At 35.3% G+C, this 27,906-nt stretch overlaps 1 protein-coding gene across 4 annotated transcripts; it reads left to right on the forward strand.

Annotated features, from left to right (window-relative positions):
* Nucleotides 1-4,400: 4,400 nt before the first annotated feature.
* Nucleotides 4,401-27,896, forward strand: LOC138323665 (axin-1-like). Of its 4 annotated transcripts, none has more exons than XM_069268433.1 (11): nucleotides 4,401-4,555; nucleotides 6,574-7,589; nucleotides 11,882-12,025; nucleotides 14,833-14,926; nucleotides 16,797-16,943; nucleotides 17,160-17,953; nucleotides 22,667-22,816; nucleotides 23,209-23,430; nucleotides 23,708-23,863; nucleotides 24,171-24,392; nucleotides 25,725-27,896. In XM_069268433.1, exons 2-11 carry the CDS (start codon nucleotides 6,625-6,627, stop codon nucleotides 25,849-25,851), a joined length of 3,021 nt encoding a protein of 1,006 aa, XP_069124534.1. In that variant the 5' UTR covers nucleotides 4,401-4,555; nucleotides 6,574-6,624; the 3' UTR covers nucleotides 25,852-27,896. The 4 variants fall into 4 exon arrangements, with proteins under 4 accessions (XP_069124534.1, XP_069124536.1, XP_069124538.1 ...); XM_069268435.1 differs by lacking the exon at nucleotides 4,401-4,555 and adding an exon at nucleotides 4,576-4,720; XM_069268437.1 differs by lacking the exon at nucleotides 4,401-4,555 and adding an exon at nucleotides 4,581-4,716.
* Nucleotides 27,897-27,906: the final 10 nt, after the last annotated feature.

Raw genomic sequence — 27,906 nt, forward strand, 5'->3', positions numbered from 1 at the left:
TATACGTATTATCAAAAAACATCTTTATCTGGAATAAATAATATCTGTCCATGACATATCAATCTAATTCATCTTTGTGGAACAGAAGGCGAAACAGGTTTCGAGACTAAGCTCTGCATTCCTCTAATCCAACCATTCTCTCCAAAACTTACCTTCTCGGATGTTCTTAATGACATTTGATCTGTTTTTTAACATTGTCATTTTAGTGGTGCCATGCCGTGTTAATGCTGAACCTTGGTATCGTAGTCGTGTTGTCTTTTCTCTTACATTTTCTGTTCTTATTCTTTCAACAGGGCCAGGGAATAGATTACAATTTTAATACGTTTGGATAGTTTCTTAACAAATGCCCATAGGTCATTTTTTAAAGAGTCTCCGTCAAAATTATGCATACCGGTCATTTATATTTTTAATATGTCCAGTATAACACTTATAGTTGGAACATTCTGGTCTATCAGAGTGACTTCTGAGATAACTCTTATAGGTCAGAACAAGGATTTATTTCTACGTCCTTGGTCAGAACAAGGACTTATAAATTCTTGGTCAGAATGTGCTCCGGGGTATCTTCCAACGTTTTGATTTAAAGCTATGATTTATTAAAGCATCAAGTTGAAAATGAAAAATAAAATATGAATTTAAAAAAGAAAGTTGAAAATGATGTTTGGACACCATGAAATGTAGTATAAATATTTCCTGTGTATCTGTGGCTAGCATATTTCGTTGGTACCTATATAGTTCAATGGTTTCTTTGTTTACAATAAAGAGATGTAGAACACACCATTACATTGTATTTGCCTCATTCCGAAGATTGTTGACTTTCGGTCCTAAGAATGTGAAGTTTTGTCCGGTAACTCCTGAGTTTTCTCACAACCCCCAGTCTTTCATCTTGTATATTAATTACCACTGTATCGAGGATTTGAGAGTTTCCTGGACTTCGTTTTGATGTAATTGATTATAATTTGTGTTACCCAAATTCTATCTGAAATGACGGGTTTAAATCGTGATCCTGTTTTTCTTAAAATTTCTTCTTTTTTTTCTCTCTCTTTAAAATATAAAGTAATTCAACGTACTGAAATTACTATTGCGCCGAAACTCTCTAGAGAAGGAAACTATGTGTACGTGTAGTTGGTTTCAAAAGTAACCATCTCAAAAACTCATATACTTGTAAAATTCTAGATACTCAGTTTCGTTGTCGTGGTCAGTGGTGGTTCCACACACACCCCTCCTCCTTCTCCCCCTCCCCACTTCCCACCCGACACTAACTGACAGCCACCTATCGACATTTAACACACCATACTTACCCAGACAGGTGTGTCACAGTACATCACCAGTCATCCTTTCAGTCAACCCCATTGGTCCATTTAACGCAGGCTGTGACAGCCTCTTTACCTACACACATCTGATACCGGTACTCCATCCCCACTCCCCAAACCCACATTTGCCCTCTGGCCGTACGTTGTTTTAACTAACATCCTGCTTGACTCGGGTATATATCCAACTGGCGAGGTACCCGAATTACCAAGATACCGCTGTTAGATGGCTTTTTGGATGCCGAGTGTATGAATATTGAAATGTCTCAGCAATGACGTATATAAATCCTTGGTTTCAATTAGCAGTAAATATCTAATTTATAGTCAATTTCGCATAGCAATGAGCAAAAGTTTCATTACAGGTTTCAATGGGGTAATAGGGGTATAAATTATGAAATTGTAAGGAAATGAATGCATGTACAATGAAAGGTTCACATGTATAATACTACATTATGTAATATCAAATTAATGACAAAATTATAAATGTGCTTCTAAATAATGATATGTGATGCCTGTGGCGAGTACATTTGTGTTTTTGGAGACTGCGGTGTGTTCATGTAGTCTCCTTATACCTCGTTTTATAGTGCGGCCTCACTGAAACACACTGCCATCGACACAAATCAGACGAGGAACATATCGAATTAGTATCCATGGTATCGTTCCTTTGGTAACCCGAGGCCCAGTCTCAGATGACCTATTGCGATCTCTTTTTGTCTGTAGCGCCCAATATCATCCATCGTTGGTCGACAATTACATTTTCAATTCTTAATACTTAACATATACTTATGATTATATGAATGACTTGTCTTAAAGGTCACAGGGGCGCGAGTTAATATCTTCTCTCGGATGGTTACCAAGAGTCACGGTAATCTGTACCATGATTGTATAAAGGGCAACCATGTTTCCAAGAACCTTCTTATGTAAGAAGCTCAGGCTAAGTCCCATGGGGTCAAATAGAATAGAATCGAGGGCCGGAAGCATACCGGGATGCGGGACTTATTTGTGTTCAAATGAATAACCTTGACATTCATTCAATTTTATAGGAACCAAGTATTTTAAATAATGCTAGTAAACCAAATGTTCGGAAAGACAAAGATACTCATCGACCTTATGTCCATATTAGTCTATAAATTTACGATTTATTTGCAGAGAGCAGGTTTTTCATAACTATGTTATACAATTGTAGATAATATAAAAAATAAGTTCGACTTGCATAAAAAAACAAGAGAAACAGTTAAGTCGGCCATTTTATTAAATTGATATGAAATTTTATTTCAGAAACAATAAGGTGAAAATATCAGAAATCTGACTAATGATATATATTTAGAGTCCTAGTAAATGTATATATTGATCATAATTTGTGTAACACCGCTTATATATCTATAGGAATGTGTATCGGCACACTACGGAATCGTTTCTAATTTAATTTATAAACAACCCAAATAAACACATACAAGTTTTGATAACAGTACCCGTTATAAATATAACCCCTGAAGGTAGATCGTCTATATACCTGGTATATACCTGAGGGCTCTGCGGCCTGTTTAGTGTTATCTGAAGTCTCGTTACATCTGTCGTCACTTTAATTCTCTTTCTATATGAAACAATACATTCTTTCATCTTAAGCACATCAAACCCTGGCCGTTTTCCAATCGGTAAATAATTCACCGCGGGGTACTTGTTACAAGAAATCTTTCGTTTAAAAGCTGCCAAAAATTAAAACACAATTAAGAGCAAATGTGACTAAGAGATATTTTATTACAATCATACAAGTCAAGTCAACATTAGTCTGTGTTTTTCGAGTTTCTTTGAATTTGTATTCATACAAACTCGTTATCTTTGAAACGAAAGAAAAACAGCGTTTGTTGTAGCCGGTTCGGTCTCCCCTCGCCAGTGTGGTATAATTAGTGTAGCTCAGCGTGACAAAGGAGGGCGATCCCTTTGAAGATGAGAGGCCCGTTTGGAACACTGTATAGAAGCCGCACTAAGGCGTTGAAATGAATGCTCTCAAATTACACAGACATAGGCATGACAATGGACAAGATCAGACATTTGTATTAAAATATTTATGTTGAGTACAAGCCTTACATAACAATAAACAATGACATTAGGGAAGTATATAATCTAAAAGACGAAAAAATGTATTTTAATTTATTGGAATTTATGTAAATGTTTCTACTGACTTTTACTCAATAACTGTATTGGATTAATTTAAATGGCTATTTACGGCTAAACGTTAAAAGAAAAAAAAGTTATTTTGTATATATTAATATCCGAAACCTATCATGCATTAGAGAAATATATTTATCTTTTATTTAGATAAATGTGTTAAGTTGTACACTTTCCATAGATTATATATATACTGAACCTCGGTCATTACTATGTAGGAAGATAGATAATCAAGCTTATTTTATGTGTCTTAATGGTGGTTCAAAATCAAATCGACCCGAACTCTTGTTCAAACACCTTGTACATAAGAATATGCACGAAAAGATTTAGTAAAAAATCACGGGGCCTCACTTACTGATTTATAACCGCAGTTTAACGCACTGACCAGAAACTTCAAAGCGCGCCCCGAGCTTATGTGTGTAATTTATAGGGGCAACGTATTATCAATAAAGAGAATATATACCGGCAGATTGTGTCATTTCAGTAACCCCCAATAAGTACGAAACAACACAACATGTTTTTTCATGTCTTAATCTCAAACATCTCTTTGTCGAGTTTTTACAGAATCACTTCGTTATTTACATATTTCAATATTTAAACGCGTTTAAGATCTAAGAGTTTACATTCTCCCAACCGAATGTTGTCTATCGGAAGCTATCAAATGGTAAAAATAGGTATGGGGGTGGCAGGTTGTAGTAAAAAGTTTCTATAAGAACAAAAACACTGTAAGTAAACCGGTATATGAAATAATGTTTTGTCTTGATAGTGAATAAAATGTGTTAAGTGCTTTCCTTAAGGCCAGAGTAAATTACTCCGATCATCAAAAAATATGATATTTAAATTTCCGTATCCTGCCACCCCTAGGCACATTGGACTCTCCAATAACATTTTTGTGAATGCTGATTTTATCTTCCCGCTGATTGGCGCGGTACATCTAAAGGCTTGTGACGTCACTATGTAACAAGGATTGTCGGCGGCGGGCATGTGGCTTTGATGTTTAGAATCGTCTCAGATTCAAAACTTTGAAATTAGTGAGACGCCATTTTTGTTTTAAAGGCATAAGAAGCAAATCGGAACAGGTACGTGTTAATTTACATTGTGTTTCATGTGCTGTGCATATCTTAGTAAAACTTGACTACGGAGGGTTTACCACAGGATTCATACTCTCCATTTTCATACGGACTATTTTGAATACCAGGGATTTCGTATGTTGTTGTATTTGAGACAACACAAGAGAATCGTAGGTGAATATTTACGGATTCGGATTCTTACCAGAGATTTGTCGATTACGTGTGTAAATTCTATGGAATACGGTGAATATCAACACGGGATATTATCACGCTGTGTTTATATATGTGTTGGTAAATCTGCTCATTCCTAATGCAAAACTAAATGTGTCCCAATTCTTAGGGTTCAACACAAGCACGTTGCAATTGAAATGTTTGTTTGCCTGCTTTGTTATTTTTATGAGTATATCGGTAGCATTTAGTGCATCATTTTAAATTTGATTGATTGTTCATTCGCCGGTTTTAATCTAAACTGATCAGCAGGTGCCCGAATTTATACATTCAGCAGTTTATTGATGATTATCATTTACTGATAAAGGTATTCAAAAAATAACATGAAAGAAACACACATTTTATTTGTGACATCAGAAAAATACTCCATTTTTAGGGACCAATTAAAATTCGTTAAAGGCAATATTTTTGTATGTTTATGTTTTTTTTAGTTTAGAAACATAATTACCTTATATTCTGGTTATTTCTTACAATAACAACTAATAATATTAAATTGTATTTTTTTTGTACATTTAGGAATTATCATATAAGTGTACACATAATTTGTAATTAAACCTTTCATTGGAATTTTAAAAAAAAAATCAATTAAATTTACATCAAAAATATCAATTTAAAACATTGTTGTACAATGTTGTTATTCTTTTATTAACCCGTCCCCCCTTCGCGGCCCCCAATATTTGCATAGGCCATAATGGCGGCCCCATGTCCTCTGAGTGGATTGTGGTAATACTGACCGATTTTACTCGTTTTCGCTGTAAAATGTGCCAATTTTGTGATGGTTAAGCAAATATATGTAAGTATAAAGACGTTTAAATGTTGTTAAACCCAATTTTATGCACCGAACCGATGTTTAATTCGAGATTCAGCAATTCATTGTTTGTGTTCGACCTGCTAAACCGATGTGGGTTTTCATTCAAAAGAAGTGGGGTATTGTAGGAAAGCTAGCCCCGATAACAGACCTGTACAGAAATGTAGCAAGATTCAAAATGTTTTATTTCCAAATCAAAGTATTTTTATTGATATACATGGCATATATTATGACCTGATAATGAATCCCTTAGTGAAGTTTCCATTGTGGCATTAGGTGAGATTTTTTTCACTTTTTTTTGGATGAAGATAAGCAAGCACCTTGTCCTAAACATTCCACCTGGCCATTGCCTAAGTGTGTTTCAGGTATTTTCATTCAATAGCATGATGGTGTCCCAATCATTTCTAAAACACTGATAGTCTATCTCTTGAATGGATTGTTCTATAGCTAAATAGAACAGCAAAATTAGTGTGATTTTGGTTTGAACTCTCACATAACTCTTTGCTGACTCTTTATTTGTTAATTGTTATGATATTAAATGTTGATTTAATATGTATATTATATAGAAGTGGTATCTGGACATAAACATATTTCTCAAAAACTCTATGGTTTCTTTAAAATATTGTAACATGCTTCTTTATGCCACAATGTAATATGCAATAATACTTGCTTTAAAAAATTCTGTGACAAATTTAGGCTGAAATTGCTAATAAGGCTAATATCTGATATGGAGTAATCAAGTTGAACTTAATATAAGCTACAGTTAAAAACATGTTTATAATAAACATTTCATAAGAACATGATACTTTTTCCTTGCCTGACAAGGCATTTATAATATGATTTTTATATGTCTACAATGAAATGTACACATAACAAAATAATTTCATTGGTGTCCGGAGGTTCGTTATGAATATGTGTTATTGTATTTTTATATGTATGTGATTATGTATTTATAACAATATTTACGAACTATTTTTTTAACCTTTTACAGATGATGACTTGACACTCGATCTCTTCGTTGGACCAGTACCATGCCTGTAAGATGACAAGCAAAGTGCATCAGTTCCTCAACGAGTCTGGGGGAAGCAACTTTACAGAGTCTGCTATTCGACCCCCGGTCTACGGCGAGGAAAATGAACTGGTTTCGAATGGGGGAGTCTCTACACGGAGTAGCGGCTCGCATAAAAGCCAGTTGTCGAACAAAAGTCAGACATCCTCCAAGAGTATGGGGTCCAACCGAGGAGATTCCCCTGCTGTCACTCCCCGTCGGTCCAACAAAGATAAGTCTGCCCATTCAATGAGTGTTAGTTGCATAGACGACGACGACATGGCTCCGCTGGGGTTCGAACCAGAGGGCAGTGCGTCAAGCTCACCACCGTTCAATGAAAATAGTACTCCCTCCTTCATGAAATGGGCAGAAAATCTTAATTATCTGCTCGAGGATTTACAGGGTGTTGAGCAATTTCGGAACTTCTTAGATCAAGAAGGTCTTGGGTCGTATGCGGTGGAATTCTGGTTTGCATGCCAGGGTTTGAAAAAGAAGGATTCTGGTGAAAGCATTGCTAATGTGATTCGTGTGATACATAAAAAGTATATAAAATCGGATAAACTGCCATGTATAAGTGAGGCTACGAAAAAGGATATACATGAAAAGTTACAAAAACGTGTGAACCTCAATCGTGAAATTTTCGACGAGGCTCAAACGGAAGTGGAACAAGATATGAGGAATAATACGTATCCGTTATTTATAAAGTCAGATTTGTATGTGCAATATGTCCAAAAGGGTGGGGAGAGTCCCAAAAGCAGCAATACATCTAGTGGGTCCATTACGCGGCCCGTTTCTGTCGGACCTCTTCCCACACTTATGGAGGACCAAGAACTTCAAACGAACGGGACAAACCTGTCCTCTTCTGTATGTGGACCTCCTATAAGTGGTAAATGTTCGTCAAGATCAAGCCAAGGAGAAAGTTCTGGTGCTAAAAAACACTCCTCTGAAGCCTTTAGTAGGTAAGGATCATTCTTCGTTAAGTGCTGTTTTTGTTGAGAGTTTTTTAACTGCAGGTTTGAAAGTTAAGAGTTAACTAACATTGGACTACAGTACATGGATGGGAAAAAGGCGAGTCAATTTAAGTACCACTGGATAATTGCAGATCCGGGTCAGCTGTGGAATTAAGCTGTTGTGCTGCAATACAGAGTTAATTTGCTCCTGTGAGCATGTATCTAATGGTCAGATTGTTATAGTGAGCTTGAAAATGGAATTTTCTTGTATTTTTGATGTCATATATTTGGTAGCAAAAACTTGTCGCTAAAAAGATATTATATTTGATACCACAGATAGTGTATACATGTTCACAAAGGGGAGATAACTCTGTATTACAAACATCTTGAAAATCAGCATTTTTTTTCCGAACTGATTATCACGAAAACTGATTGACATACCGACTATTGTGGCACTGCAAAAAGTTTACAAGCTAGTGTTATTTACAATTATAATTTGAAGGAGTTTGTTGACAGTATTGCCGTTCTGAGAGTACGAGTGTGCGTCAGCTTATTAATTCCCTTCTTGTATAGTACAGTTGATAAAAATACAAACTGGCCCTTGTCCCAAAATTTAATCAATGTTTCTTTCATAAGAAGGTGCACTGTATGACTTGTACTGTAATCAGCTGATCAATATTAGAAGTACAACAGAAGAAACAAGATCTACTCCAGTAGAGTGGTATTTCAAACCAGTAGTTGCACTTCCATCATAGATAAACAAATCTGTGAACAGTTCTTTGTCTATTACACAAATGGTACATATACCTGAACCGGATATTGATAGGAAAATAATGTTCTATGATACCACTCAATAATATTGATACGAAACGCATCTGTGCATGTAAACGGGTAAACAACAAAACAGAAGTTAAACTATCAAAGATAAAAGACCATTTTATGCATCATACATATTTCATTCTAATACTGTTTTATGTGCTTTTCTTTTATTGAATACTTCATCAATAATTTTAAAATACATTGAAAGAAAACTGGGTAACATGTGTTAGGGTATTAAAAATAAAGGTGATCTGAATAATGTTAACTTTTAAAACAAAAAACAAAAAAAACTTAAGGCTTGTTTGGTAACAACATTTCTGTAGGATGTGAAACAAAATTAATCCTTTAATCCAAATGGAATCGTAGGGAATTAGACTAATTTATCATGGCTGGAACTAAACATAAAAAAATATGAACATAAGCACTTCATCCAAATACTTTTAGCATTGATGTCCTTGCATTGAGAAAAACACTGTAACACAGCAGTATAGCTATAGGGAGATCACTGTTGGAGCATGAGAGGCTTGCATTGATCCTATTAATGATGACCCTGGTTTAATTTGACTGAAGTTGATACACCTTGCACTAGTCAGAGAGGTCACAGAAAATGCCCTAGAAGAATTCAGTAGCTACATTAAAGAATGCTGTATACAGCTTGTTACATGGAGGGGCTTAATGGCCTAGGGCCACCGAGTGCACTGGCCATGGTCTGTTCATTCAGCTATCCAAGTGTCCCCGCCTCATTCCACCTGGCCAGTTCACAAGTGTGTGCTAATGACCTTTCATTGCTAGAGCATCATGTTTCACCTGTGTTGTTGGACAGGATGGTAATACTGGATATAGACAACAGGCATAGGGAATCATAAATAGTGCTTAAGTTAGCATTATGTAGAGATAGTGAACTTGTCCTTAATTTATTACATTAGGTTGGTACTAGTAATATTCTGCCAGATCAAAGAATCTCCAGTTCTGTTTTAAACAATTCAAAAACAATAAAAACATATTGTTCTTTGATCTTATTAACTGTGAAAATTGACTTTTAAAAAGCTTTGACACCTCAAGTTATTTTTGTCATTTATGTCTAACATTGGAAAATTGCCAAGCTATAGCTGTTTGTTCAACATGATAAATTATTGAACAAAGTTGACTTCAAAGTAAGTGGTTGTGAAGTTGACACGGAATACATGCATGTCATAGACAAATCTTGAATGATCACTCTTGAATATTTGACCAAAAGGTCTAGTACACTATTGCTGAAACACGATTGCACATCCTTATGGCCACTCCTCTTGAACCTAGCCCATTCTACCCCCTCCCAACACCAGTCCAGACCTAGCCCTTCCTATGTTTATATGTCACTGACCTGGTATTAAGCTGACTTTAGGGCGACAGGTATGTGGTAGGAAGGCATCACGCATGCTTGAGTCGGATCACAGAACTTGCTGATCCAGGTTCCACTTGACTGATGATAGAAACTAAAATATAGTAAATACTGGTATGCGGCAATTGACTCGTCACAACTTGCAATTTGTGTTTCATCTATTTCACCTTTTTTTAGGTGAAAACATTTCATTTGTTGATTATTTTTTTCATACCATGATTTTGTATACAAATCATACAAACAAAAGAATAGTTTTATTATTTGCAATAGATCTTAGTGGATCTGTTGGAAGATTGTTGTAACGTAGAAATAAAGTTCACCTAGCTAGCTAGTGTAATAACATATTTTCCCCTATATTGAACATTGTTATAGTGGATGCTTGTGGTATCATACTGATTTAACTGTAGATTTATATATAATTATATGTTATATATATATTACCATAAAAGTAATTTTCTAATAAGAATAAGTGTATTGAAGCTGTTCATTTTCTGAAAGTGACTTTGAAAACATATTGCAGTCCGTTAAAACACATGTTTGAAGTAATGACTTCTGTTCTAAAACTGAAAAATCCTCAGTTCTGTCCTGGTGAGTTTTGGCTCTTATTTGTTTATCCTATTACCACGGTCGAATTCAAAAATGTTAAAGGTCTCAGTATGGCTATATAGGCTGAGCTCTTGCACTCACACACATACACACAAAAGAGAGGAGATAAAAAAAAACCCAGCTCATGTAAGTGCTTGAAGTGAGGGCACATACTTAGATGATAGGCGAATTCATGGTCTGATGGCCGCTTTGATCTGTGCCAGAGAGCACTCAAGGCTTTAGATGGTGGGTGCTATATCACAGTATATAGGTGCCCCTCTACTCTCTCAACTGCCTACATGTACTTCAACTTGGTATCATTTTCCTAAATATCGAGGTCTTTTGATCTAGCTAACACAGAGCGTTTTAACTAACTGAAACACTGGTAGTTTGATAACAGTGTTCTAGTACAAATATAATAAGTTGTTTGTGTGAGTGACTGTAAAAAGAAATATGTCAAGAAAGTTCTAATGAATAAGTTAAATGAAAAATCTTATCCATATGTTGTAAATGTATTTAGATAAAAAATATAGATATTAATATAGAGACGTTTTTTGGGGAAATGAAAATTGATTTACTATCTCTTGTCAGTTGTACGATGTTCAGTCATAGGATAATGATATAAAGCTGCTAGTACTACATATACCAACAATTAAGTCACCATGCATTGTGAATATGGGTGTCCCTCCCAGACCCTCCTAGACACTAGTTCGTTCTGGTACCACAATATCTACCTGTACATGTACATGCACCTGTGGAATTTCTATAGAGAGGCGTTACCACCGCCGACCTACATCACTGAATGTAAATAATGTAGGATTAAAGGTCGATTTGGTCGCATCACATAATTACAGTCATTATAGTATAATTTGTCTGAACACAACAAATATGTGGCTTAAATCACTAATTATGTTTTTACACTTTCATTATGTTGTATGTTCTGGTCCTGAAATATTTTAAATGTGCAATTTTTGAGAGGGTATAAAATATGCTGAATAGCTGTAATTTGAAAGCAACTTTATGAATGTCTGAAGGAGATAGTGTTCAACATTTTATACATGTATATATGAAGTCTTTATGAATGATTGATTGAAAAATTAATCCGATGTCTGTAAACGTTACATTAATATTGTGCTGTATAAGTGTCTATTGTTTCAATCTTCTCATGAATATTCATGTTATTTCTTGATTGTCAATTTTAATGTATTATTTCCATCATGTTCTCATATTTGAATACAGTTTTCTGAATGTAATAATAAATGCTATTTTGAGAAATTAACTCCTCACAATTGAATTTTTGAAAAATCTTTACATTTAGGTATAATATGCATGTGTTATTGTATATATTATATTCCAACTTAGTCTTAGCTAGCAATGTTCAAGTTCAAATATAATATTTGAAATGTGAAAAGTAACTCAATTAAACCAAGCTTTAATTTGGAAAGCAATATTTACTTAGCACTGTAAATCTGATAAATTCATATTGTAATATATATTGCACTTATTAAAATTTCAGTTTCCCTGTGCCGTTTGCCCCACGGACGCCTTTGGCCCATCCTTACCATGTGTCATATGCGCCGGTTTCGGCTCAGGACAGTGAGATACAGAGTCTGTCCAGTGATGCCTTGACCGACGACACACGCTCAATAGACAGCAGTGTGTAAGTATGGATGTGACGAACTTATGTGTTAATATTGTGTGACCGTTAAACGTTCGTAGACAATGCTTTGATTTTATGTAAAATTTTCTTAAATATATCAGTTGTTGTTGGAGTTTTCTTTGGTTCCGACATACCTGAATTTGCGTAATGAATAAGCCAGTGCATTTTTTCTTTTTTTTCGTTTTTAACTGTAGGAATAACGATTGACTTGCTCTGACCAATATTTCTTATACACTACAGTATTTCTAAGCCTAGTGTTAGAGCTAATTGAAACTAGTAAGTCAGTGCAACAACAGTTTTATAATATGTTGGAGTCTTTCAAAGGAAAATCTCAGCAGTTACTTTTCATATACAAAACAAACTGCTGTTATGTACATAAATACGGTACAGATCTTTGTTAATGTTCAGCGTTTCTCAAGTTAAAACATCTGATCTAAACAGGCTGTGTAAGGTTAGTAGACAGGTACTCCATATTTTCAATTCCTTTGAAATATGTATATTAAATATAAAATAAATGAATGCAGCTGTGCAACCAGATAGTTTTTCACACCCCCAAGGGCATTTATTGACTTGGCTGAATCAGAGTTTGGTAGAGCCCACTTTGTAATGCCAGGTGAGACAGGATTATAAATAGTTCACCTGACTTTCTTTCTATTATAGTAGCCTTCTATATTGGTTTAAATGACAGAGTGAAAACGTAAACGGTGTCAAATTGATAAATGCACACAGGTATTCTGTTTCGTTTGATCAGCGATTTGGGAGATAGCATGGTCTAGGAGTCCTGAGCCGTATGTGTATACATCTCATTTAGGGCTTTGTGTACTCGCTTCACCTAAAACCTACACCTAAGTGTAGACTTAGCTTTATCAGTCTTACAACTTCACTTTGAATCAAGTTCAACTTCAAGTGATGTTGTTTCCGTTTATCTATTGGAGAAAGATTACTTTGAACCACAAAACAAAAAGTTTGAAAAAATACCAGATTAAAGACTTTTAAAAACTTTAATTTAATTTCCTATAATTAACACCAATGGAAAAATTTTTCTTCATTTGACTGGGATTTGTTATATACAATGATGGTGTAGTTGAATTTTTTCTTTAAAATAATGTAGTTCATTGTTTATGCATTGTTTCATATCCTTTGTTGTGAAGAGTTGTCAACATTTTGTGCTGGGAAAAGCTTACATTTTGTCATTATAACTATGTAATCTGTTCCTTTCGCACTGAAAATAAAATATTTCAGAAGTTTTCAAGATGAAATAATTCTCTCATTGATCATTGGCCCGGAAAGTGACATCTCTGGTGTACTTGCATAAAAAATAACACTTTACAAACATTTTTCTTTCAGATATATTTTTAAATCGCTATTGAGACATCCACTGAAGTGATACATTTCTGCTATTTCAAAAGCATCAATCGGTCTTTCCTTTTAACAGCAGTATAGCCTGAAGTTTGCTTCAGCCATAATTTAATTATCTCAAGTCAATTCTTGCTTGGGTAGATTTTTGAAGCGGTTTATTGTTTTCATAGCCTTTGATCCCTGCTTCGATGGCCCTTTGCTCATACCCAATACAATCTTTTATGGGGATTTCCCTTTGAAGTATACCTGTGTTCCATCCAGCCTGCATTACCACTGAAAGCTTTGAAGAGGTTCGCTTAGACCTGTTAGGGGCCTCCCCAAGGGGAAATTTACCTGTGATCCTAAGACATGTAAAAGTCTCTTATAAAGATCCGACCCATTTGTGTAGCTTTATTTGAGATAGGAGCGAAGAGTAATAAAACGCACCACTAGTCAGCTTTGACTTTACAAGGTTTTGAGAGAGAGAACAGAACAGGTTAAAAAGGAATATTTAATGAATTGACTGTTTGTTGTTTGCAACCATTCAATACTTTTTTTTATGGAATTACGGAGGATGAAAGAGCAGAGATATGGAAATAAAAGGACTTTAAAAGAAATGGGATCAAATACATTCTGACCCTTTTAATACAGGCCAAACACTTATTAGATGTTGTTTTTCTAGAACAGTATTGTGATTAATTTTATAATAATTACTGGTTTGACGAATTATAATTGTGATGTGCAGTGTTTGATCTGATCCTGACCAAGGATTGTAGGCTCTGCCTCCATATTCTGACACACACAATAGCTGAGCTAAGTTAAGCACTGTCAGTAATTAGTACTTGAGCCTTTGAACATTAGGTCTAACAGGGCTATGTAGCAGCTGTGCACATGTAGTGTAAATTAAAGCTGAAAAGTTGGCTAATGACAGTGGGCCAATGACACAGAACAAAGTATAAAGAGGCAGCATGGCAGCAGGCTCAAAGTCCTTTGATGTCCAACCTCAAAGGATCCGTATGCTTACAATACTGATATTTCCCCCATGTTGTACATGTGTGCGTAGTGTTTGCCAAACAAACAGAACCTGAAATTGTTTAATAGCATAGGATGAATGACTGGTATAGGCAACCATAACTTTAATCAATGGTCTTTTTTAGCTAGGCCTTTGAATGTTATATGGTGCTATAGTTGTGGTAAGGCAGATAAAATTAATATTAGTTATAGTGTCCAGACTGACCATTTCACAGATGTCCACTTCTGTCTGATCAATAAACAGATGGCCTTAAAATAGAATGTTCTTTCATAGAAAAATTGACCTTTGTTATCTAGAAAAAAAAGATAGATTTTCATAGTGGAAAAATATTTCATTTGCAATGCCAGTAGAATATTTCATCCCTTGTTATTTGTTTGATAACATATGTGATATGTGCATACACTTTGCATATACCTTGTTTATTTTTATGTTGCAGTGACAATGATAAAATGTGGAAAAGGCAGCGAAGGGCCATGCGTAAACGCGCAGAGCAGAACCGAGAGAGCGGAATTCATCAACAGTTTATACCTGTATGTGAAAATACTTATTCCCCACAATCAATCAATATCTTATCATAGTGTTAAGCATCCGTAAAACTTCAGTCATTCATAAAATAGCATATACAATCCAATTTATAGAAGATGCCAAGCCAATATCCACTTATATATATGAATATAACATTACAAAACTCATGCCCAGTTACATGTATGAATTGGAATCAATGCATTCACGTTTGAATATAATTTTCCTTAACAAGTTTCTTACAGTTGTTCTGCACATGTTTTTAATTGATTATTTCTTGTAAATAACCCCTTTATTAACCTCTTAAGTGCATCTCGGTCTTGTTTACTGAGAAATCCCTTACACCCAATACCCACAATTTTAGAAGCTTACCTACAGGTTTTTCTGTCAAAATTGTTTTTTAACTAAGAGATACAAACATTTCCTTTTTACACTTTAAAGTCTTGTGTCTAAAAGACGGCCTTTAATTAGCTTACCATCTTGTCTTTGTGTGTAAATCAAACAGCTTTTCAACTCCTTCAGATCTGTTTGTGTTTCAAAAAATAAGTGTATGAATTTTAAAAAAAAAGACACACTCATCTTGCATTTCAAGTGTATCGCAGCTGTCGATTTACAGCACTCTGTATCTAGTTATGTTGATTGTTGAAAGTGAAGTAAAAGAAAGACAGTCTTTTGTGGTTCCCTTTCATGTGAAATTCAGTCATCACTTGAATGTTTATGGCAGACATTTTACCTGCATATTTCATGTGTATTAAGTGCTTCATCACTTTCTCTGTCCTGTTCATGCTTTTGAAACTTGGGAGAACAAGGGTTCGGTGTACCTTTGGAAGTTAGTTTTACACAGTCAATGATGTTTGATGAGGGTATCGGGCTTTTTTTATGCGTGTTGTGTTGTTTAATTAATAATACATACACTTGCTTTTTATAGTTGCTCTGTACACAAGGATATAAGGAAATAAACACTTTTCATGTAGGTTTTTTCCCCCCAAGATCTGTCGCAATTAAAAAAACAATCGACCGGGAAACAAAAGAAGAGTTAAAAGGTCTGGCATAGCTTTCTGTGTAAATATGACATGTCGCCTATCGCTTTTCAGGTATATACAAAATGCATTTGATCTGGGACCTGTGTAGAAGTAAATCATCCCTTGTGATTTCAAAATAAACATACAGCTTCTAACAGCTGGATCAGCCCTTAATCAGGGAACATCAATTTTGCATCCGTTTCAAAAATTAATTGAAAATATCTTTTAGTCTTTTTGATGGGATGCAGTAATTCTATCATTTGATCCATAATGAATAAACCTATTTATATAAAGAACAAATGAAAAATTCACACAGTTCATATCCTGGAGGATACATACTTTCTAAAACAATCGGATGACAACAAAGACTTTAGAGCAAGCTTTGAAGGCTCAGGTTGATTTTTATCATGTTTTTGATCTCAAAGGCTGTTTTCATATAGTTGATCTATCCGGGCATAAAGGCTTCAGAGAGCATGACATCCATGTAGACAAAAGGCAACGAGGTGTTTGATATATATTCATAAACAAATATACACACATACAATTGACTATCCCAGTCCCTGTTTGGTCATCAAGCTGTTTGTTCAAATTACCAAGAGCTTAATGCCTTTTGTGTAACTTTTATTTAGATTATTTTCAAAGTTAAAGTTAACACTAATCAACACAATTAGCAATGCAAGTTTTTACAAGATTTCAAAAATATGATGTGTAAAGTATTTTTACAACAGAAAGCTAACAATACAAGTGTTTGTTCATAATTATGATTAAAGGGAATTTCACATAAAAAGGATCGTTTTGTTTGACTTGAAGGTTTTTCATCGTCAGCATGTTGTAAAAGTGTTATTCTTTTTTGTAGCGTACTCAAAGAGCACCAAAGGACTCCAATATTGCAGAAGTAAATCCTAAAAAGTTTGCCGCCATGTTGGTTGAGAAACTCGAGAGAGTGCTGAAGGAGCGAGAGAAAGAAGAAAAATTAAACGAATCGATGAACAGGATGTTGGAGGTGGGTTATAATATTTCTTATGACTAAGATCCTATAATGTATTTCTGGAGATATTTATGAGAACTAAATTAATAGTAAATCAAAATGTTTTCACCTTGAAGATAGAAAAGAAAGGGAGTGAGATTTCAAATTTTATTTTTTTGTAATTTTTGTCCGACTGTCTCCTGGTATTTCAGAATAATTGTATTAAAGCAATCTGTTATTTCTTATTTGTAGTCGGACCTGGACGAAGGTGATAGGTCAATTTTAAATAGGTCAGTGGATCGGTCTATGGACCGACAGGAAAGACTTGACCGGTCTATGGAGCGTTCTATAGACCGGTCAATAGATCGATCAATGGATCGGTCCATGGACAGGTTAGATAGGTCACTTGATCGATCGGCCATGTTGAGGAACACATCCTCTGCTACCTCTATACCTTTAATGACATCTGCTGTGATAATGGACGATGACAATCCAAATAGCATTCTGGAGGAACATGTGTCCCGAATATGGGAGAGCTCCGCTCAGCAAACGCCTACGCGGTCACCGGGACGACAGTCACCGTCGTTAAAGAGGTCCGCAGCCGATCGTAAGGCCTCGGCTAATCAGACATTACCTTTGCCTAACACCTTGCCATCTTCAGTGCATAACAAATCATTTCATAAGAAACGTCCGGACTATCATTCCTCGTTTGACAGCGGAATGGGTGAGGACAAACCGTCAGTGGAAACACATCGTCACATTCATCACCACCATCATCACCATCATTCTCGCGACCCTAAGTCCAAGACATATATTGAAATCGAGGCTCAACAGCATGTGAATTGCTGGCCCGGTGATGTGAATTCTAGTGCTCGTGGACATGGGTCAGGAAATAGTGAAACTAATAATACAGATAGGGGTCGGACTACACGTCGTGCTAATCGTAAACATTCGGATACGAGCAGTAACATTGACAGTGGAATTAGCATGATTGAGTCTATATCACCTATGGCCGTGCCAAATGCTATGGATCCCTCAACTGAAAAGTAAGTACAAATGCACAGGTTTGTTCAAAGCTTTGTCTGGGTATCAAGAATTCCAAAATTTGAGCAAGAAACGTTGATTGAAATGTAGCTTTATACAAATAGGGGCCAGACTAGCTCCACATCATTCAGAGGCTGGACTTTAACACAGGCCCTATTTCAAAATTTATATTTTCTTACTCTTTACTCTTCAATTATTATTTCTTTAATCTGCATTTTGTTTAGATGACATTAAAGTGAAACGATAGTTTTATACGGCTAATAAGTTCATGGTTGATATCATTAGTGGTTTAGATATGTGGAGACTTAGACAGGGCATGAAAAACACAAAATCTAAATATTTTTTTTTTTTACACATGGACAATACAATAAGACTTATTAGGTCAAATATTGTATAAATGTAATAAATACAGGTAATTACCACTGGCTGGCTATGAGCTGATAGGGGACGTAATTCAGACCTTTTCAATTCAAGATGGGTTTATTAGCGGAAGAACTGTAAAATAAGGATATTACATTGTAGACTAGCATGCTACAACATGTTAGGCAGAACTGCTGTTTATATTGAATAATTTAAGTGTGGGCAAACCTTACTGAAGGCTTCAAAGTCTACGCAACCCTTTGATGTTCATAGCAGTCCAGGGATCCTCTGTAACAAACCAAATGGTTCCACAGATTCAGGATTTTCTGATAAAAGGAATCTGTAAATATTAGTGGGGGCACACATACAGGCTTTCAGCAGTTAGAGTAGATCAAAGATCTTCTTATCATATTAGAAACACCAACATTTGAATGTCATCGGCAGCTTGTTGGGGATCCCCATGGAGGGAGATACAGACCTACATCTGTTACATAAATCTTACTTCACAAGTAGCCACAGCCTCCAATCTCTCCCCCATTGTGCCTGTTAATTAATAAATCACTGGACTTTTATCAGCCATCCTGAACCGGCTTATTGATCACCTTTTCATTTTATGGAATATGGATGTTTTCTGTTGGGTACAATTCTGTCTGTTATGATATACAAACACTCTTCAATTCAGTTTTCGTCGCTCTAGATGAATTGCAAACAATTTTTGGAGAGAAAAATCATTCATGCATCTTTTTTGTTTCAATCAAATTTAAAAAGATATATGGTATTGATAAAAGCAAAAGGAATTAAGTAATATCTATAGGCAGTGTGACAGAGTGGTGAATAATCCTATGTGGGGCAGTTGCCATGTATAGTACTGACAGTCAGTGGTGGTTTTTCTCTTGGTACTCAGACTTTCCTCCACCTAGCGCATCCTTTAATAACTCTTTGACTGTTATTAGCATAAAACCAAACACACCAAATTATATATATATATATATAAGTAAAAAAGAACCATGTCCATGTGATGGTTTCCATATACATAAAAAGAAAACACAACTATAAAAAAACTGTTTTATAGTTGTGTTTTCTTTTTATGTATATATATATATATTGGTAAAAACTATTGTATAGTTTTTATAGAGAGTACATTGTAATAGTATCCAAAATCTTTTATTTCCCACAGCTATAATATGCATAAGATCAATGAGTCCAAAAAGTAATTATAAAAAAATTATCGCAATTTTTTTTTCTTTTAAGTTTATACCTATGTAAATATATAAATTCAGATAGTATCTGTGTTCAGAAGATTTACAGTTTTGTTTACTTATATATGTTATGATAGACTTTTAATCTAGACATGTATATACATTGAAGGGTTAGATGGTGGATGCAGATGATCCTAGCCAGGAGAGGGGCTGGGAGTGGGGGTAGAAGAGAGGCTTCATATAGCCTGTGATTTCTGTGGTCTTGGCTTCAGATAACTTCTGATTCCTGTTGTCTTAATTTTCTCTGTAATCCTGGCTAGCCGAAGATTCAAACACACTGGAAAATGAACCCGTCTGAAAAATTGAAACTTGTATTGGGAGCTGGGTCTTTTGATCTAGGGGAGATAAATTGTTGGCCATAATTGATCATGAATAACCCTTAATTATCCCTATCCTATTTCAAAAGGCTGCTTTTTGTATAGGGCACAATAGAGAGTTATGAGGCTTAGCTTTTGAAGGAATTTGAGTGTGGTAGCTGTAGCTAGGGAGAGCATCTGTTAGGGCTAACATTTGGCCATACAGCCAGCCAGCAGGCTTCTGTGAGAGTCTGAGATCACTAGCCTGTGTGCTGAAATTGGACCATGCATCAAAGGGCTACTTCCCTCAGTGCTGGCAGCTTCCTTACCATGTATCATTTGGTACCAGCATAGGGTTATAAATAGCAAATAAATGAAAAAAGAAAAGGGAGGGCTTTGAAAATGATGGCTGCCTCCAAGTACTGGCAGCCCGGGGTTTGTTAATTAATATCATGATGATTGTAAGATGTTGGAACAGTGTAGTCTATCTTGTGTTTTACAGGCCCAATTTTCTTTATATATGTCTGTTCGCCGGCTTTGAAGTGCTGCAACAGAGTGAGGAAATTAAGAAGGATGGTGTTGAGCATGTATAAAAAAAATGGAAGGGTGGTATAAATTTAGCAAAACAGCGGGGAAAAAATCTGGGAAGATCTTATATTCTTTAATTTTATAAATAAAAATCTGATGTTCTGGTTTAAATTACAAAATAGAATTTTAAAGAAGTTTAGAACAAAATGGTTGGAATTAAATTGTCTAATTGTTCCGTGTTTATTTAATCAATTTTTTCATAGAGAAACTGGTTTCTGGTTCTTTTCTATTTGTACCTTTGGGAGAAAAAAAAGAGGGGGGGGGGAATGTTTTCTATTACCAATAATAAGGTTATAATCAAGTACCACAGTCTGTACATTAATAAGATCCAAGCTAGAATTGTTTCTGTCTCCTCTCTACAAATGACTGTGTTAAAATTAGCAAACATGCCTGCTGTAGTTCTATCAGAGAAGGAAATGGGTTAGCACTGAAGTAGAAGGGCCTCCTCCTCCCCAATTGTAGATACTGCAATCACAAGGGCCACCACAACAGACCCTGTTACAATTTGTACCACACAGACAGTCAATACATACCCAGGCTGCATGGGTTTTTTTTGCTTCCACTACAATCTATTTCATTTGGTTAAGTTGAAGGAGAGGAGTGTTTCCGAGACGATCAAACAGAGCTTTAAATTCCTCCATATGGCTGTGTATCTCCTAGCCCTGTACTTGCTGTCCTACACTACAGCACCCTATGTATATTAGCTGCTATCCAATGTTTTAACCGGGCCTATGTACTTTTCAGTTCTTTGTTATCTTGTTGTTTCTCTAAAAATCCAATTGCCATCTCATTTAAATTTGCTAGTTACAAAACAAATGACTGTCTTTCCTTCTTATTTAAATTACTTCAAAATTAATGTTATCAGACTTTGAAAATTATAAGAACAGTAAAAAAAAACAGCTAGGGGAGAATGAGTTGCACAATCAACATCTTTATCAAAATAATTTTTAAAAATATATACACATGAGGAAAACGTGAAAACCGCTTAATTTGTAGCATTCCAGATATGTTCCAAAAATAGTAAGGTACAGAAAGGTGAAGTTTAGTTTTGATTACACAGAAAAACAACTACTGCCATGTGCACCTCTGTTTCCTCTTGTTGCTTTATTGTTCTACCTAGTGCTCCGGGGATCCGTTCTCTGTTTTGTATAAGCTCGTGAACATATTTAAGTGCATGTTTGAGAGTGTCTATAAATACGGCACTTTCTGTTTGTTGGAAGGGAAACAAAACCACACATTCATGCATTGAAACTTTCCACATGTTGTTAGAGGTAATCAGAAAGCTATAACTTGCCTGAAAACTGTGTTTAGATAGAATAATAACCATAAAGAAATAATTGGATATGAATGAAGATGATGGAATGGTCTGATTACGTTGTTAAGATGTTGTACACTCCCAATTTGCCGGGTCCTGCACGCTTCTACAACACTGCAATCACTACACAACCTGTCAACCTTTACAAACATGACTTGACAGAAAATAAAATTTTGATAACAGGACCTCGAGGGCACAAGTTTATCGAAGAGCATTTGGTTTGCCTTTTTGTACAGTAGAGTAATCCCTAGGGGGTCAGACAGTGATAAAACAATGATATGTTCATTGTCTCCGGTAATTAGGCGACAACACAGCTGTTTTGCCCCTAAACAGATACAATGTCAGAAAAAATTAAATGATAAAATAAAGATTTGATAGCTCAATTTTGATAATTCTAAATTTAAAGCATGATAATGCATAAAATGATATCAGGAGGGGAAAAGATAGCCTGAGACTTTGTGATTTCTGTCCGCTGATAATTTTTATGATACTAAGAAACTGGTCTAAAGTTGACATTCCAGCCCTGAGTGTATGATAAGAGATGGAGTATCACTTCAATAAGTCTCGTTCAAGTGCAGGACAAAGAAGCAATACCATGTTAATGTGACAGTGGCCCTGATTTTTATCTCAGAATCTAGAAAACATGTCTAGTGTTAAGATTTCACAAGTGCCTTCTCCACAATTTCTATCATAGTTTAAAGTGACCACTGGGACTCCAATGGTTTTATCAATTACAAATGCATCTTGTTATCTTCTGTAACTGAACATTGACGGCCTGACCGAAGGGATGCGGAAATTTTCTTATCACATACAGACGTTTCATGTATTGTTTATACATTTACGATGTAGTGGCTATGATATGTTATTAATATCGATCAATGTTCTGTGTGTTTCCAGGGTCCTGAGCTGGATGCGAGACAACTCTTGGGATAGCGAACATGTCAGTAGTGGTGCAACAGGCAGCACCGATACCGAACGTACAAGTGGGTCCCACAAGCGGTTCAGGTCAGGCGCCGCCACCTCTACACCAACTCCCCATAAGCAAGGGTAAATAACTCATTGTATTTTCAGACTGTTCCATCCCCATTGACCTCTACACCTCCATCAAAAAATCCTTCTTGGTGTTGAAATGAAATAAAATAAAATCGGCCTAGTGAATGTTTATATGCATTTGTCAAGCATAAGACAAGTGTGTCTGCCACTTTAATATTAAATATTATAAATAGCAGGACAATTGGGATGTATGCATTGATAATTCACAAATTGGTGTTGAAATTGTTATTGATATTAGTATTAATTGAATCACTTTTAGGATGAAATTATTGTATTTAAAAGCTATTCCAGTGGTCAGCTAAATTTTAGAAGTATATATTATGGCAATTTCACCCAATCATATAAGAAAATAAATATACTCATGTACAAAATTTCGGTTTGAGCAGATCGAACAAGAAGTCGACGGGTCATGGTTCTAGTCGTTCGGCATCTGTGGAGAGGACGGGTATGATGCAGCCTTGGATGACGATGGCAGGGCAAGCCTTACCCACCCAACCTTTCGTCCAGGATCCATCTATGCCCCTACCCACACCTCCAAATACCACCGTCCAGCTGGAGGAAGCCAAGCGAAGGCTCGAGGAGTCACACATTGTGCCTGTCAAGTCAAAGTAAGAAACAAAACATAATGGCTACACAAAGTTTCGTTAAATCATAGAGTAAGACAGAAAAATGGTCGTATTTATACCACCAAGTCAATAAGTATTTTACAAAAAAATTGTGAACATTTACTCTAATTGATGATAAACAGATTCTTGGTCAAACCAGTATTACGATGTTAGTGAATTTAAAGGCTTTCGTAAAGATCAACAGACAATGAGTTTATTGTTGTACATGGTGTTTTAAGTGTAAACTGTTCTGTACTCACTCTAAATGTTTTGTCTACAGATCCTTCACTGGGGTTCCATCAAAGGAGAAGAAGGGAGCCATGTTCATCTCGCAGAGCATGTCCTCGGCAAGACCCACCCTCCCAACAACGCGTACTGTACCTAGTGACCTCGACCTTTCTGCTGCTGAAGCACCAGTTGCCAGTAACTCCACCGAGTATGTATGACCTCTGACCTAGATATATTGAAAGTATCTTGGCTACTAAAATGTCAAGAGAAACATTTTGTCATGCAAAATTTCTGCTAAACCTACTCCTAATAAATTTGGAATAAATGTATATCAATATATAATCATTCAGTCACCTGAACCAATTAACTTTAAGATATCGGAATATAGTGGAAAGTTTGATCTAGATCACTTAAACGCTAAAATTATGACGAGATCACCCATTTATAGAAGTGAACAAGGTTCAACTTCATATAAATATATATTTCTAAATGCTTATTCATTTTGTGTGCTACAGGAAGAAGGGAAGTAAGAAATCCTCGTCCAGTAGTGCCAACACGTCGGGGTCGGCGCCTTCTGGGACCAGTGCTTCCACGCCTGCTGCAAACACGGAGGGAGGAGAGGTCATCATAGGCTATTTCTTCTGTGGAGAGCCGATCCCCTACCGCCATACTGTACATGGGACACACATTACTCTGGCACAGTTCAAACATCTTATCGGTCGCCGAGGCAACTTCAAGTAAGTAAATGGTCATCACTTCTGTAGATAATGTAAAATTCCCAACCATCAAGATCGTAAGATTCCCAACCATCGGGATTATAAAATTTCCAACCATCAGGATGGATAATTTGGTTTTCATTTGGAAAACAAAAAGGGTGGGAAATGAAGGGTACTGTATTAAAGGTATCTCTAGGTTTGAAGGTGAGGATGTAGAAAGTGTGAGATCCTGTATAACATGGAGCAGGATATGTTTGAAGTAGTATCCAAAACAAACCTGAGCCAGTAAAGCAGAGAGTCACACACGGATTCTCTGTGGCTTAGCCAAGTTACTGACCTTGGTTATTGTGAGGTCTTTGACATTCGACAGAAGTGACTACTGTATAAAAGAGTCCGTTAAAGTGCCGGAAATTTGTGGCTGGAGCACATATCTGTGTTTACAACTTTGTCAAAGGGGGAGATAATGATATAGGATACCACAGATTTTGTTTTATCATATCAAAAGAAGTGGAGGAGATGGAAAGAAGAAAGAGTCATGTTAATCTGGTTTCATGTTTTGAAAATCTACCAGGGTTGTGTAATGCATTCTATGGTCAAACTATAATGCCCGTTCTTGGCTTTGTCAGGTTTAAGTGTCAGTTAATTAAATAAAAGTTCAACGTAACGGACCAGGAAAAATGAGAAAGCTAAAGGAAACTTCAAACAACTATATACAAGGAGGGGTGGGAGAAGGCAGGGAAATATGGGGTACTTATACCAAACACCTCAGTATGGGAAAGAAAGGGATAAAGAAACTAGGGTACTTATAAAAACACCTCCTTGTGTTAAATGAGACCTGCAGTCATCAAGGGTTGCATATAGATTTAAGATTTTTGACACTATATACTTAGTGCCTTCCTTTTGAAAATCTACTGCTGGGTTAGAGAGGCTGGGTTACTGTAGAGGATAATTAAAGGAGAGGGGCAGATGAAAGTTGGTCTTGCCACATTCTTTTGGCAGAGTTTACCCTAACGACTCGCCGCTTTAAAGCTTTGCTGTCATTTTATTAAGATGCGGCAAACTATTTGATATCAAGGAAATTAGGCTGGAGTAAGAATTGGATGTAAGAAGATTGTAGAAAAGAGAGCACTTTGGTGTTTTAAGTTTGTAGTAACCTTAGTTACGCTTTATTGGGACATAGTTAATATCAGTATATTGAACAACATACATATACTGTACAAGTTATTTTTGTCATCAAATAACCTGTTTATAAAACAAACTTGGACATTGTAAAAAGCCATTTGGTATATATTGTAGTTTTATTTCCTTTTGTTGATATGAAATAATAACTTGTTCTTATTTTGTGTCTTGCAGGTTCTTCTTCAAGAAGCTGAGTAATGAATTTGAGAGTGAAGTTGTTTTCGAGGAAATCCGCGATGACAATGAGATGCTTCCATTATGGGAAGGAAAGATTGTGGCCAAAGTCGAGAAAGTGGATTAAAAGACGGCAAAAAAATATTAAAAACTTTCGGACAAAAAATAAGAACAAAAAAAAATGTAAAATTTCCTAACATTTTTGTCCCAGGAAAAGGAATTGTAATGGTGTATGTAAATAAGTATGTATATATAAATATATATATATATGTGTATACATGTGTGTATGACTGACTGTGTGGGACGAGTGACACTTAGTATGTTTGTATGACTGTGACTAGATGGGAGGTGAGGTGACAATGTGGGTACATGTGTATGTTCAAACAGTAAACTGCTGACTCAGGGGAATTTGTTGGACTTTAATTAGCTTAACCGTAGTCATGGCTACAATGTAGAGGATGACCTTGACCTTTAGGTAATTGACAAGTGACCTAAGATAATGATAATGAAAGGAAAAGTTGTTTTGAATTTGATAATAAAAAAAAATGTGTTTACATTTTGGAAAATTATGTGATGAAAAAGACATTTAAAATATTTTGTTTGGAAAATTATTATTTCATTTGATGTGATATTTAAAAAGAAAAAGGTTGTATGCTGAAATTTGAGAAATTTATTTAAAGAAATGATAAAATTGCAAGGAAGTTTGCATGTGATGTGCAAGTCTTTGTTAAAATTTTATGTTTTAAATTGTATGTATGGAGACCAATTATGAAAATGGTATTTGTTGCCAAGTTTTAGATTATTTTTAAGATAACTGACTTTTAAGAAACATGTGTTTAACTTGCATAAGATTATACCAAAGATTTTGAAATATATATCAAGACATATGATAATGTACATCAATCATTGACTCATTTAGTGACAAAATGTATCATTATTTCATTCAATCTGTTCATTTAGATGAAGTGAGTGTTTTCAAGGTCCAAGTTTTTTTCAGAATTTGATCTGAAGTCCCTCACTAAACTGATGTATTATATTGTAATTATTTTTCTTGTGTTAATTTATAAACATAGTGCTACTTGTGTTAGTACTTAAAATTGAGAGTTATAAATGTCTGTATAATTAAATAAAACCATTGTTGAGTCTGTTCAGGTCAGCTTATGAACTTTTCCTTATATGTTTCAAAATAGATTGGGAAAATGTCTAAAAAATAAATTGGTACCTCACCACCCCCACCAAACAAGAGATTTATCAGAACTTTTGAAATATTATCTAAAGTACAGTTGAAGGATATTTTGCAAAAGTGAATGTATTTTATCTTTGTAATAATTTCTGTTTAGAAGAATCAAAAGCTCCTGTACAAGTCAATTTAGAAGAAAAAAATGGTATAATTAAGATGTATACCGCCCCGGTAGTTAATTTGATACTGGTTAAATGGCTACATTCATCTCAAATTGTGAACCTAACATTGATTATTTTAAAAAAGGAAGATCCCTCTAATGACAAAACAATGGCAGCTTATTTGGCTTGAAGATTTCTATTTATTTATCCAGTAATTCAGGTTTGGTTGTGACAATGGTGGGGAACTTCTGTAAAAGACTTGTGTCATTTATAAACTGCCATTTTTACATGGATATTTTTTTTTTTTTTTTTTTTTTTTTGAAGAGCTTGTTATTTTATTATGAAACATATTGGGCATTTTATGCATAAAACTTTATTTTAATTAATGAAATTAATTGAATGTTGATGAAATAAAGTCCATTTCTCTGTATGTAATTTATTTATGGTACTTGTGTACTTCAATTTTCTAATGAATTTATTAAACTTTCTAGGGGAAGGTGAATGCAAACAGAAATTTCAAAAGAGAAAGAAATCAAAAAGTAGTTTTCATCTATTCTACCGTTTCTGAAGTCACAACAGGGTAACGTTTTCTGATTTGTACACCGAAAATTATTATCATGACCAGTTGGAAATTTTGTCTTCTGTGCAAGACCAATTGCTCTCGCTTTTGAACATTGTAAATATTATAATTATCGGTTAATTATTTTATTGATGAGTCCGGATATTGTTCTGTTTTGGTTCATATTTCACTAATTAGTTCAACATTTCCATATGTAATGAATAGTTACATCCAATAAAATTTTGTACTATAACAAATATTTTACGAAGTAATTGTGTGTTC

The sequence above is a fragment of the Argopecten irradians genome, chromosome 5 (assembly GCF_041381155.1).
Source record: "Argopecten irradians isolate NY chromosome 5, Ai_NY, whole genome shotgun sequence".
Classification (NCBI taxonomy): Eukaryota; Metazoa; Mollusca; class Bivalvia; order Pectinida; family Pectinidae; genus Argopecten; species Argopecten irradians.